Source organism: Salvia splendens, chromosome 17 (genome assembly GCF_004379255.2).
Source record: "Salvia splendens isolate huo1 chromosome 17, SspV2, whole genome shotgun sequence".
Taxonomy (NCBI): Eukaryota; Viridiplantae; Streptophyta; class Magnoliopsida; order Lamiales; family Lamiaceae; genus Salvia; species Salvia splendens.
Genome location: NC_056048.1, coordinates 24,511,907 through 24,527,081, shown reverse-complemented (window position 1 = coordinate 24,527,081; position 15,175 = coordinate 24,511,907). Strand labels below are relative to the sequence as shown.

At 32.7% G+C, this 15,175-nt stretch overlaps 1 protein-coding gene across 2 annotated transcripts; it reads right to left on the bottom strand.

Annotated features, from left to right (window-relative positions):
* Positions 1–369: 369 nt before the first annotated feature.
* On the bottom strand, positions 370–3,176 carry LOC121773345 (E3 ubiquitin-protein ligase RNF25-like). Of its 2 annotated transcripts, XM_042170174.1 has the most exons (7): positions 2,969–3,176; positions 2,397–2,435; positions 1,978–2,115; positions 1,568–1,707; positions 1,373–1,473; positions 1,159–1,271; positions 370–937 (listed from the first exon to the last, which is right to left on the bottom strand). In XM_042170174.1, exons 1-7 carry the CDS (start codon positions 3,104–3,106, stop codon positions 566–568), a joined length of 1,041 nt encoding a protein of 346 aa, XP_042026108.1. In that variant the 5' UTR covers positions 3,107–3,176; the 3' UTR covers positions 370–565. The 2 variants fall into 2 exon arrangements, with proteins under 2 accessions (XP_042026108.1, XP_042026109.1); XM_042170175.1 differs by lacking the exons at positions 2,397–2,435; positions 2,969–3,176 and adding an exon at positions 2,261–2,293.
* Positions 3,177–15,175: the final 11,999 nt, after the last annotated feature.

The following is a 15,175-nucleotide window of genomic DNA, read 5'->3' as shown; positions in this document are numbered from 1 at the left end:
TTTACTTTAAGTCGATAAAGGTTACAAGAAATTATGATTAAAAAGAACAATTAAAAATCGAAAAAAAATCATCATTTAAAAAATTCACCCTATCTTATCCATCTACTCCTTGTTATATTAAGTGTGCACATTATATAACTCATGTTTACAAATTTACCTTCTACACTTAGAAGCTATCAAGATTCATTATTGATGAAAAGGCAAAATAATAGTGATATACATGGGATAAGTCAAAATAGAGTTTGTCTAAGATTAAATTAGTCATGGGAGTGAAAATGAGATGATTACTCAATGAAATATTTGGCATTATGGACTCAGACCAAGATACATTGTCACAGACCTAGCTTTTTAAAATAATGCAACTGAACAAGAGATAAAATTATATATGGTATTTAATCACAAATAATCATGGCAACCTAAGTAGACATGAATAATGAGATATCATCACTACATAGTACATGAAGTAACATTAGCTCAGGAACAAACTTACCAGTTTCTTGATGCATGTTTAAATATAGTGTTATCTCATGGGAAAATATGGTTTTACAACAAAAATGGCCAAAACTTAATTATCTGAAACATTGTCTTTCCTAATCCACTGTCTTTCTTGTTTGTTTGTGTTTGGAGTCCTCTGCTTCCTATGATAATTGTTGGGCTTCCTCGACCGGCGTCTGTTGGACGAACTTTCTGGATTGGCATCAGATTTGGCGGCGCGATCTTTGCTTTGTGATGCACTAGATACTCCTTCAGATTCTGTTGAGGGCAAGCCAACTGGCTGTGGAAGAAACATACCAGGTAACAGGACCTCATTTTTCTTGGGCTCAATCAAGCCATTGTTTTCTTGCTGGATTTTTAATATGGCATCAATTTTTTGTTTTCTAATTGTTTCTGCCTCCGACTGGAGAAAGCCTCCGTCAATCTCAGTTTCGGCACAATCCTTAAATCAGCAAACCACATGATTAATTTCTCTTCACATGAGAAACTAGTAATAATATGCAAATAGCACACTGATGAGGCATGGAATTTCATTTGTTCTCTTTGTATCAAACACAAACAAAAATGGATAGATGATATTGTTAAGTGAGAGTAACAATATCTTTCAACATAAATCATAATTGAGATCGAAACGAATATGAAAGAAAGCCTTATTTGACATACCAAATTGCCACTGGTCCCAACTAAGTCAAGCACATGTTCAATATCCTTGGCAAGAAATATTTTCCGGCAGACAGGGCATTTGCCCATACTTCCTTCCATCATTTTGCGAATACCTATCAAAGAGAATGATCACGTAAGTGTGTGAAATGGAAAGAAGATGGCCAAGTAAATGAAGACTGATACAAAAGCAGCTTCATTGGGTAGAGAATACAACCTTGTTGGTCTGGCTTACTCCTAACAGTTGATGATGACGAGCTTGAACTCTCGTTTTCACTTTGCATCTGGATCCAATTCCACCACCTGATGATGCAGTCACTGCAACAGTAGGCAAAATAAATTGAAACTTCAGTAACATTTCAGAGGTGACTATGTTTAATTGGAGAGGAAAGAAAATATTAGATGTACTTACCAATGAAAGCAATGGAAGCAAGACATTAACTTCATAAAAGGTAACGAATTGTTCCCAGCATCTTCATCTAGTAAAGGAAATAAACATAAGGGGCAGTCTCCCTCGGGATGATTCATACTAGAAAGCTTCTCCACTGCTTCCTAAATTTTTAAGTAGCTATTAACATCTTGGGATGGATAATTTTGATGGGAATAAACATGATATATAATGAAGTGATGGATTGCATAAATAGGTAATGACTAATAAGTGCAGTGTGATTGTATGGCACAAAAAAAGAGTACGGACACTAGTACTCACTTCATAAATACGATATTAGTATCAAGCCAGAATGCGTCATATAAGATGAAACAGCATTGACCATAGAGGGCAGAAAAATAATAGCTAATGATCCAAAGCACACAAATCCTCACCTCACAAAGTGCCACAAGCATTAAACATGAGGCAAGTTCAAAAGCTTTGGAACAGATGCTTTCCATCAGATGTTTCTGCCTCTGCTCATCAAGACCCTTGGAATCAATAATCCTAATCACAGGAAGCTCTTCAGGGTACTGCAAGGAAATAACTAACAATAAAAATACTGAAATTAACGCACATCTATTTCAAATTAACACCTCACTTCTATAAAAGAAGAAGAAATGAGCTAAACCCCAGTGAGAATTGTTATCGAGTGCTTAGGAAAAGAAGAATCAGTACAGTTTCTAACTGTATCATCAGCAAGGCATAAATGATGGACCAACCAACCCAGTTGCCGAGCTCAACTCACAGCTCAACATTTATGTTTAATTGAAAGTGTCCTAACTCGAGGTGATCTATGAGACTGTAAATTCACCTTAGGACCAGCCTGCATCCCAATAGTTGCTTCCACAAACTGCAGAGAAGTGCTGTCAGTATTAATAGCTCATAATAACACATATACCAACGAGATTATAAAAACATGACCAATATATGAACACAACTCAATAGTACAAACTTACAAAGTGAAGATAAAGCATTGATGCTGAAATTTAGCATGTAAGTAGGTTCAAGAAAAATGGAAAAAAGTAGTAGGGATCAAAAGACACGAATTTTTTAATCATAAGAAGACATCACTAACTTCATTCAAGCACAAATCGCAGAAAGTGAATTCCTTTAAGCATTGATTCCACCATCTTCTCTGAGACAAAGAGTCTAATTGATATAATTTCCACACAAAAATACAATTCCTTCTTCAGAAATTCATATATCCACACTCAGATTTTCAGTAAAAATGCAGAATTAATTCCAGGAAAACAAGTCACGGAAAAGCTACCGCCACACAAACAATGATCGAACGTGGAATCGCTACTTGCAAGCAAAAAAGGTCAATTGAGAGCGAATTGTGAAAGAAAAGGAAAACGATATTAAGCGTGAAATTGGAGATACCTGCTCAGATGAGACCTCGGCGGTACGGGGCTTGAGGTGGACGTGGAGATGGGGAGGGGAGGTTTCAATGACAAGGCAATCGTCGCCGTACACCGCTTGGGCTGCCTCCACTTCCGCCATTACTTCTTCTTCAGCCATCGGCGGAGGCGGCGGAGGATTACTGATTTGGGGTGGCGATGGCTTCGGCCAAACACATTAATCAAACCAATAAAATTAAATCATGTAATAATAATCAAATCAAATAATATTCCATTACTATATTGACACGTATTCGTTCAAAAAAATATTTTAGTTGAATAAAAATGTTAATTTTATTAATCAGAAAATCATTTTTATTCTCTATAATAATAAAAAAAAAGATACCCCCGTCCGATGAAAATAAGGATTCTTTCTTTTTTTCCGTTAATTCTATAAAAATATCTCATTTATATTTATGAAAATTCCTCTAAAACTCATTTCTCATGTACATTAATTATAAGGATTCTTTCTTTTTTTGTCCATTCCATAAAAATATCTCATTTCTATTTATAAAAATTACTCTCAAACTCATTACTCATATTCATATACATTAATTTATTTACAACTTATACCGCTATGATCTACCATTAAACACTAATAATAATCTGAGTCACAATATCCACTAACACTATTTTAACTAGTTTTAAGAATATTTTAACTAGTTTTTTTCCTTCTTATCTCTCTTACTTTACCAATTATACATTAATTCTCATGAATGTCTTTTTTTGGGAGGACAGAGAGAGTATTTGTAGAATATTTTCTGAAATAATATTGTGAATTTCTTCAACATTTTTTTCATTATAATAATTTTATTAAATACAAATTATTTAATAGTATTATTTATTCATTTGAATAAAAACTTTTATTTATAAAAATCATAATTTTATTTCCAGAAATACCAACGTTGAAGTATACAAACATTAGTTGCTTTTATTTATAAGAATTTATTATAATAGTAATTTTATTTAAACACTTTTAATCATTAGAATAACTTTTGCTCATAAGAATATTCAATAAAAGAATTATTTTAATAGCAACAATAATATTTTTATCTAATTTTTTCAAAACAATTGTCAATTTTTATTAAACTGTATTTCCTCCAATTTTTAAAAATATTAATTTTTGAAATGACATTGATTTTAATGCTAAATATTATTTTGATAATTAAATTTAGAATTTTAATTCTTATAACATATTTAAGAATTTTATAGTATTTTTTATTTAACTTTTACATTATAATAGTTTAAGAGAAAGAGAGTGAAAGATTATTTGACATAAAGTGATTGAAAATATAAAAAAAATTCATTTCAGATAATCAAACTATAAGAAAATATCATATCATGTCCAGTATCAAGATATGAGAGTCAATAAATGTTGTCCATGCCTGGGTATTTTTTGTACCAAAATTATGATAAATAGTGAAAAAGTACCAAGAATGTGATTGTGTCTTAGTCTTGGGACTGGACTGCTCATGATATTTCTAAAGTTTAAGATTAAGTAAAGAAACCAAATCAATACAATATACCTACCAAATCATGGGAGGTGTGAATTATCAAATTAAAATAACTAGTCAACATGTCAACTTCCTTTTCTACCCATTTTCATTTTTTAATAATTAAATTAAATTCCATGGCATCAATGGTTTGAGATTAGTTCCAAATATTTAGTGTTAGGATAGGAATTAGATGTGATTCGTTGCTACCTCTGCTAACTCATTGTTGGAATTGTGGTCCGGTCAACGCAATTGGACCGGTTCGTACAAGTGACGGATTATTTAATTTTGAAATAATTAAATAATTTATAATGGATCTACGCTCCGAGTAGATGATTGTGGTATATTCAATTTCTCTAAACCGATTTCCGGTGAGTGAGAAATAATATCTTAAAATATGTCACGATATATGGAGATATGAAATTAATTTATTTATTTATTTTGGACACGCAGACAAAACAATGTAGCAAATTAGCACACGGAGAAAGCTTTGTAGAATGCGTGCACATTGATCAGGTCGTCCAGATACATCTCTGGAATGAACAACTACGTGAGAGGTGTCTAGGTACATCAGTCCAGGTTCACGCTCCATGATTGACTTTGTAACGTTTGTAACCGCAGACCGTTACAATTAGCCTTAATGGGTGCTTTGACTCCACCTCCACATGCATCGGACTTGCCTGTAAATAGACATGCATACTCTTGCATTCTACACACAATTCACAAGCATACAAAGCATAAGCTCTCTCCATCTATTGAATTGTCTTTCTGTCGAAGCTCTGCTCTCTCCTCCATCCAGTTCGCCAGAGCTCTGTTAATTGTGGTGCTGCTTCATCAGTGACGTAGCCGTTTTATCTTTGGGGACGACACGCCAATCTGAGAGCACTAACGGGGCGTATTTCGTCTTGCGGAAAGAGGTCTCCTCGACTCGGCTTATTTCCATTATTTTACGGTTTATTGTTTCGAATTCTTCTTTGTAATTTCGTTTCAGTTTACTTTTCTTTATTCCTTCTTTTGGGTTGTATTACGCACTGCTAGTATTTATCTCTTGTAATCCAGAAAACCAACACTCATCAATGTAGTGTATAAAAAATGTTAACATGATAATATTAAAATATCAACATAAACTTAGTTGATATTTTAATACACGGTTGACATGGTATATTAAAATGTCAATACAAATTTATGTTTGACATTTTAATGTGATTATGTTGATATTTTTACACTCTACATTAATCAGTGGCATATCTAAGAGTCACTGTGAACTCGTCATGTCCCTCTTGTTGGCCTCCGGCAAAGAGGGTTTTCTGCACTATTGCTCTTAGATCCTCAAATAAATATTAAAACAACAGAAAATAGAGATACCTATGGAAAGTTAAAGATTTGGGCCACAACGCTGCTATCATGGCCGACGATGGCAATGGAAGATACGAAATAGTCGTAGCCAATATCGGACCTCAACTGGTCATCTATGAATGACTGCAATCACATTGTAGAATTAGGGTTGGGGGATATATTCACACCCTTATAAATATTTGGAAAACACAACACCTTGGATATATAAATCTAATGCCTGTAATGATGCCATGTGGAATTATTAAACAAATAATAAAAAATTGAAAAGCCAATTTTAGGTATTTTGCACAACATACACGGTTATTCTCTCCTATAAAATAGCTGTCATGATTTATTTTCCTTAGTTAAATCATAACTACCGCATTATATTTTTATTTGAGAGATAATACTTACCTTTATTATTTTACATGATTGACAGTTTTTAATGTACCGAAAATAATGGACGTGTAATGTCTAATAATGTAAAGTCCAAATTTAAATAATGTACGTGTTTCAGGGAATAATGTTTAGGTTAATTAGAACTAAATAATGTACGCTAAGTGGCCTTTAATGTATATGCGTAATACTAAATGATGTACTTATATAAGTATTTAATGTTTGGCGAAAGTTGAATCCATACCCTTTGGATTTACCAATCCATGGGGCTAGGTTATAGTACCCACTCACAAACGAAACCATCACCAAGAGCAGGGAGGTTAAATCATTCCCCTTAGGTTTAGCAACCCATGGAGCTAGGGTTTATACCACCACATGAATTAAATTTTATTTTTTAATGTGTGTTTTAGATTTGGTACAGTAAATAATGTACCAATAGTATCTAATGATGTACATTCGTAACAATGAATAATGTACAGATTGAAGAGAATAATGTTGAAAGGAACTTGAATTCATGCCCTTTGGGTTTAGCAATCCATGGGGCTAGATTATAGTACAAACTCACAAACGAAACCATCACCAAGGGCAGGAAGTTTGATTCAATCCCCTATGATTTATCAATCTATGGGCTAGGGTATAGTACCACCATATGAAGTTTGTTTCTAACGGCAGCTTTGACATCTACATTATTTAGTACTGAATGATTACATTATTAATGAGTTTTCGTACATTATTCACTCAATGTTATCATATAGCAGATATGGCGGTGCCATGGTGCTATGGCATGGCGTTCGGTGATGGAAACGCCATAGTACCATGGCGCTGCCATAGCACCGCCATATCTGCCATTTGACAACATTGCGTGTGTACTGCATTTAGGAATGGGGCATTATGCAAGAAACATGGAGATTAGAGTTGTATTTTATGCTTTTTAATTGCTTTAATAGTTTTAGATGTTATATTTTTATTACTTTCTAATTTTTGAATTATATATAAATATATAAGTATTATTTTATTTATTTAATTATTGACTGCCATATCCACCATACTAATACGCCATATCCCTGTGGCGGTTTTTAGGCAAACCGCCATAAGCCGCCATACGAGATTGATAACATTGTATTCACTAGTGAATGACTACATTAGGTATGTATTTTATGTACATCATTCGTTTACGCTGTGAATGACCACATTTTTTACTATTGAATGACTACATTATTTATGAGTTTCCGTACATTATTTATAAGTGAATGACTACATTAGTTATGACTTATATGTACATCTTCCAATTATTCTATTGCAATGGTACATTACTATTCAAGATGCGTTACATTATTGTTCCCTATATGTACATTGCCAACATACTTAATAAATAATGTACGCATTTTAAAATAATTAATGTACTATTCATACAGTAAGTAATGTATGATTATACAATGCACACAAAGCTATCATTAATATACAAAAGTAAAATTGTACATTAAAACATAAATATTATAAACAATGTAAACACTTTGGCGCAGCAGCACGCTCAGCCTCCCTATCCGCAGCCATTTCCTCCCTAAATTGGTGTATAAATGAAAGTTGAATGTCTTCATCAAAGTCGGTCGTTGTCCACTTTGATTCTAATATGACAAGGGTACATTTATTAGTCTAGATGTAAATTGAATGTCTAATAACATAACGCATCAATGTAGAATAAGGATTGTACATGTCGAAATAAACGATGAAATATGATGCTTCAAATTAGAAGACTTGATGTACACATAAAACTGAATAATGTAACAATGCATAAGTAATCAATGTACACATTAAATCCTTACATAGGTACAATACTTACTATTACGCATGTACATTAAATGCCACTTTTTGTACAGTGTTTACTGTAAGCAATCCAAAACACATAAAAATATGAAACTCAATGCATGTGGTGGTACTATACCCTAGCCCCATGGATTGTTAAACCATAGAAGAATGATTCAAATTCCTTACCCTTGGTGATAGTTTCATTTTGTAAGTGTGTACTACAACCTAGCCCACGGATTGCTAAACCCAAATGGTATGGATTCAACTACCGCCAAACATTATATCCTTACATAGGTACATCATTAGAATTACACATGTACATTAAAGGCCAATTTTCGTACATTATTTACTATATGAAATCCAACACACACATAATAAAATGAAATCTTAATAAAATAATGTACATAATAGCCTAGATAATGTATCACATACGGAGTATAATATAATGAGATAATGTACACGTAACAAACGTATAATGTACAAAAATTTATTTTGTATTGATGCACAATTACAAATGAATACTCAGTGTTATGCCACCAATTTATCGTTTAAAGAATAAATTTTGTAATGTACAAAGTCAGACCAACAATAAGATGATTACCCAATGTAGATTTATCATCAAGAGACATCAAGAACACACGATTCAATATGAAGCACAATTGAGTAGTTTCAAATGTAGATTTATCATCAAAACATTAAAATTTGATATAAAAAACCAAAGAAATACCCAATGTACAGAAATCAACAACATCCGAAGCCATTAGAGCATAAAACACAGATAATCACTGAAGAACAAACTTCTAATTGTAAAACCCAGATATTTTAGAGTTGAAATTTATCAGAAATCCGACCCTCTTATACAACCCTCGAATAAAGGTTCACCGAAATTGAAATTATCACATTACACTCGAAGAACTTTGAAGTTGGTCTGCTATTGAAATAATATTCAGTTTCAGTCTTGTTGACGGCGAAAAAAGGGCGTGATTTCGTTTCGTGGTGAGATTTGGCGGCGTCTAGGGTTTGGGAGAGGGTTGAATTGGGGGGAGAGAGACTGGAATTACAGTCGAATTGACGGAGAGAGAGGAGAGAGATTGTGTTGTGAAATCGTCGCTCAAATTAATTCCGCTGAAATCTCGGAACTGCAGTTTTGAAACTGCTACAGATTTTTGTATGATACCAATTTTACCTCGATAATGTATGAAAATAGTCGAATAATGTAGCTCGGGTGATTTAAATCACATTCATTCAATCCATCTATTCTATGACTATGATTTGTGTTGTGTATAACACTAAAGGGGTGTAAGGACATTAATGCACCCCACCATTCATATTCATCTTTAGTTGTACGAGAATCGCTATATTCACATAACAATTTGCGGACAAATTTAATCAATTAGATGACTTAAAGTGTTCCCTCAATAAATGATATAATAGGCTATGGATCAAGACATTGAAAAATATATTTGCAGCTCATTTACTTAAGTATTTGTTGAAATATAGTATTTGCAGCCCATTTACTTCATCTCTTTCCTCAAATCATCAAATAAGTAATTTATTGAAATATAGTATTTGCAACTCATTTACTTGGGGGTGGAGAATTATACCAGAATACCGGACTTACCATATCGAAAAATACCGAAAATATCGACTTTTCGGTACACCGTAGTTTCGGTACGGTATGATATTGTACCGAAAGATTCGGTACGGTAACAGTATTAAATTTCCTATACCACGATATATCATGGTATACTGAATCTTCATTATACCGGTATATACCGGCATACCGAGTCGTTGATATATACCGACGTCTCAAGATACCGTGGTATACCGGTATACCGATTGATTATTAGTATATATATATATATATTGGATGTGATCAAATGCAAACCATATATCTAATACAAACTCAAAACTTTAATCCTAGCCATCAATTATAATAGATCTGTGGTTAATATTGTGTAGAATTTTCATCTCAACAAAAGCATGTATTTTGTCAACAGAGGATGTTTTTGTAAGTTAAGTTTCTGAACGGTTCTTGAGTTCCTAATTTCTCTCCTACCTTCCAAAACTGAAAATATTCACATCTTCGAAAGGATCTTAACACCATTGTAATTGACGTCAAAACTTTATTCTGAAGACTTAAATTGATTTCTTTGCCAGTGTATTCAAGAATTTATTTTATGACTGTACCATCACCGGCGTAATATTATCCGGTTGAATCTCATATTTCATAAAATCAATTCCGGTGTATTCTGTGTCACAACAGTTTTTTATTATATGGAGGGTTCTAAAGCTGATAAAGGTAATTTCATGATAATGAGAATTATAAGTTAATCTTAATGCCGCAGAAGATTTTTGATTTTTTATTTCCAGATTCGTGTTTTCCATATGTCGAAGATTGACACATTCGTGATTCATAATTTCCATATGTTGAAGATTGACACATTCATGATTCGTGATTTCCATATTTTAAAGATTTTTCATTTCCAGATTTGTGATTTTCAGATTCTTAGGATGTAGATGTCCGTATGTTGAGTTGATTGCGAATACAATTTGTTATTCAGATTGTGTTTGTTTTTCCGTTGAACCTGTGTTGAAGTTATTGGAATTTTTGTTAATATGTCGTATCACGTGGCTGATCCTATGTTGACATTTGTAAGCTACGGTTGATTCTACGTTGCAAGTCTATTGACATTTTTGTTGATTCTATATTGATATATATAGCTATGGTGCGAGTCCATTTTTTTAATTCTCTGTTGACATTTGGCTGTTTTGTGTATCAGTCTCAATCATTCCAGAAGTGATTCAGCACATTAAAACAGCTATATATATCAATATAGTTGTTGTGCGAGTCAATTTTTTTAATTCTCTGTTGACATTTGGCTGCTTTGTGTATCAGTCTCAATAATTCTAGAAGTGATTCATCACGATTAAAACAATGGACTCAAATTCAACAAAAAATCTATAAAAAATCAACACAGATTTTAGAATCAACAGAGAATCAATATGGTTTCAACAAAATATTCAACATCAGCAGAACAAAAGAATCAACACAATTTCAACGCAAAAAATCACCAACAACAGAACAAAAGAATTAACGAAATTTCAACGCAAAAAATCAACACAGATTTCAGAATTCAACAAAAGAGCAGCACGATCAATTCAACACAAATTCAACAAAAAATCTACAAAAAATTCAACATATATTTTAGCATCAATACGATTTCAACAAAAAATTCAACATCAGCAGAACAAAAGAATCAACGAAATTTCAGCGCAAAAAATCAACGCAGATTTCAAAATTCAACAAAAAAGTAGCACGATCGATTCAACACAAATTCAACAAAAAATCAACACATATTTTAGCATCAATACGATTTCAACAAAAAATTCAACATCAGTAGAACAAAAGAATCAACGCAATTTCAATACAAAAAATCACCAACAGCAGAACAAAAGAATCAACGAAATTTCAGCGCAAAAAATCAACGCAGATTTCAAAATTCAACAAAAAAGCAACACGATCGATTCAACACAAAGTCAACAAAAATTCTTCATAAAATTAACACAGATTTTAGAATCAACATAGAATCAACATGATTTCAACCCAAATTCAACATCAACAAAGAATCAACGCAATTTCACCGTAAAATTCAAGCAATTTTTCAGACGAAAAGGAGAGAGAACGACAAAAAGGCGAAAAGTTGGAATGAGGGGAGTAATTGAAACGGTTTAATTAACGTGAATAGTGGAAGGAGAGAGAACGAAGAAATCGAGATTACACAATTATTCTATAATTAAATGATTCAGTGTATTATGAAAGTGTCTAATATACCCATCTGTTGATAGATTCATAGAAGTTATTGAAATTTTAATCTGGAAACATAATAAGCGTTGATCTGTAATAATTAGTGGCTAGGATTAAAGTTTTGAGTTTGTATTAGATATATGGTTTTCATTATATCACTACCACATATATATATATATGGATGTATTCATTTCCTTTTTGTATCTTTTGTTCTATTGTTCTTTTTAATCTCAGCCCCACGATTTTGTCATCCGACGGTTAGATTGATGTCACGTGTCATTTAATAATGCAGATTTTTAGTTGAATAATGCACATCGACTAATAATGCACCATTATAGTGTAATAATGCAGATTTTCAGTTGAATAATGCACACCGACTAATAATGCACCATTATATGTTATATTTATACTAAAATTTAAAAAGAACGACTGTATGAACAATATTTCATTGTGATGAAGTTTAATTGGTTTAGACATTTTGAAGTAGTTAAACATTAGAATTGTTTTTATGAATATTTTTGGGTATAGTAGATTTTTTTTCGGTATAATGGTATGTCGTATTGCATTTCAGTATACCGCAAAAGTACAGTATACCAAAAATACGTTATGGTAACGGTATCAAAAACTACCTTACCAAATTTCTGGTATACCGAACTCCGGTATTCGAAAAATACGGTACGGTATCGGTATGGTGTTTTGTCATACCGTAACTTCAGTACGATATACGGTATGACGCTCACGTCACGTTATGGTGTTTTGTCTACCAAATAAAATAATGATGCACTCCCTTTGTCCACCATTAACAGAATCATTTTGTCATTTTGATTTATCCACGATTTCTAGAACTATTTACTTTATTTCACTTTTAGTACGTGGCCCCTACATCCCACCATTACTTTAAATGTGTCTCACAATTCATTCACTTTTTCTTTATAAAATCAAACAATTACTTAAAACCTGTACCGAGTCAAAAGGGCTCTTTAAATGGTGGATAGAGAGAGTATCTATTAGCAAAAGAATAATGACGGATTTTTATCAAACTAGTCTTTAGAAATTTTAGTTTAAATAATTTAATAAAATTAATTATCCATATGAGGATGTGGAGAAAATTGAGGTAGGTTTCGTGGCTATCTGCGGAGGCGAAGGCGGATTTTGACTTCACATACCAATCAGAAAGCTTCGAAAAGGAGAAAATCTATTGGAAATTTGAAATAATGGTTCATGTGATATCACTAATTACATTTTTGTTTAATATATAGATGAGAAATTAAATTATTTCTTGTTCTATTTGGAATAGAATAGTTAGAACTTAACTTAGTTAATAGATAAAATAAACTAGTATTTAGTTTTGTTGGATAAATTTAAATTACATTTTAGTATATTGATTTATGTTTAGGATTAAATGCTACTTGGACAAAAATACCTTTATTAAAATAAAAAGGGATTGAGGTAATTTGATATTATTATCTTGAGTATTATGTCCTTTCACTTATTAAGAGTGGATATGGATTTAAATGAGTTGGATATTACTACGTACGCTACGACATAAGTACAATTATACACAATGAGCAGTATTATTTATATGTTTATTTTCTTGTATACTCCTTTTCAAGTATTTAAATCATCTTTCCAAGTTTAGATCCTTAGAGCATCCACATCCGTGCTCTTGCCAACGAGCACGGATGTGGGCCCGTACCGACTTTTACTCACTGCTCTTAGGAAGAGCACAACACCCACATCCGTGCTCTTACTCAAGGACAAGCTCAAGGGTCCCACCATTCTATTATTCAATTTAATTAAAAACATTTCCGCAATATTAAAATGCATTAAAATTACCCGGAATAATATTAAAAATTATAAAAAAATTACATAATTAAAATCCTAAAAATTGAGATTGAGAGAGTTGTTTGGTAGTGTCATTTTTTTGTGTTTAAAATGAGAGTATTTATAGATGAAAGTATGAATTTTGGGGTAAAAATAATAAATAAAAAAAATTAAAAGTGTGGAAACAATGGATATATTTTATTAGAAAGTGGGAATATTTTTTTTATTAAATCTGAATTTTTCAGATTTTATCGATTTTTTTAAAAAATAATAAAAAAAATGATAAACTAACGGGCCAATCAGAGCATGTCACGTCGACGCCTCGTGCTCTTGCCGTTGGCACGGACGTGCTCTATGCATAGAGCAGCGCCCTGCCGTCGGCAAGAGCACAGCGGCAGACAGGGCTTGTCCTTGCCGACTGCAAGAGCACGTCTGTCGGCAAGGACATCGCTGTGGATGCTCTTAGAGCATCCTCATCCATGCTCTTGCCAAAGAGCATGGACGTGTGCCCGGACCCACTTTTATTCATTTTTTACTCCATGCTCTTTGGCAAGAGCACAACACCCACATCCATGTTCTTCCGCAAGGACATGCTCAATGGTCCTACCATTCTATTATTCAATTTAAATAAAAACATTTCCACAATATTAAAATGTATTACAAATACCCAAAATACTATTACTAATTACTAAAAAATTAAAAATTACATAATTATAATCCTAAAAAATGGATGTAGATGAGAGAGGAAGATGTAGATGAGTTGTATGAAAAAATGGATAACGAGTGTGTGTATTTATAGATGATTTTTGTATTAAAAAATTTTTAAAAAATTCAAAAAAAATTTAGAAAAACGATAATAAAACGGCTATATTTTTGGGAATCCAATTTTTTTTAAAAATTTTTTGGTATTATTTACGATTTTTTTTTTAAAAGACGAAAAGAAAATGCCAAAGACATTACCGTTGTCCAATAGAAACGCGCCATGTCGCCCTGCTCAGCGGCACGGACGTGCTCGATGCATCGAGCAGAGCCGTGCCGTCGGCAATAGCACAGCGGCGGACAGGGACATGTCGTGCCGACGACACGGACGCTGTCCTTCCCCACAAACACCGATGCGGATGCTCTTAGGAGTTTTCGAATTTAGAGAAAGAAAATTGTTACAAAAAATAGTTGAAATGCACTTGTTTTAGTTGTCTAGTCGGTTTCAAATTTACATGTCTTTTGTATGGTTCTTGTTGATTTCATATATTTTTTTTTGCTTTTCTTCACCATGTTTAAGTATTTTTTAGCTTATTTAATATTGTTTAAGTGCTTTAAAGTTTTAGCTTGTCATTTGGTGTTTCCACGTTTAGGTAGTATACTTGTGAATATTGTGTTTCTCTTGCTTTGTTCATTGTGAAGCAACCAATTAGTCTTTTCTCTCTCAAATTTGTGTGCCTTAGAGCATCTCCAAGGGAGACGTAAATGGAGAGGTAAAATTATATAATTATCATATTTACCTTTTTTTCAAGGTGAAAGGTATTTGAGA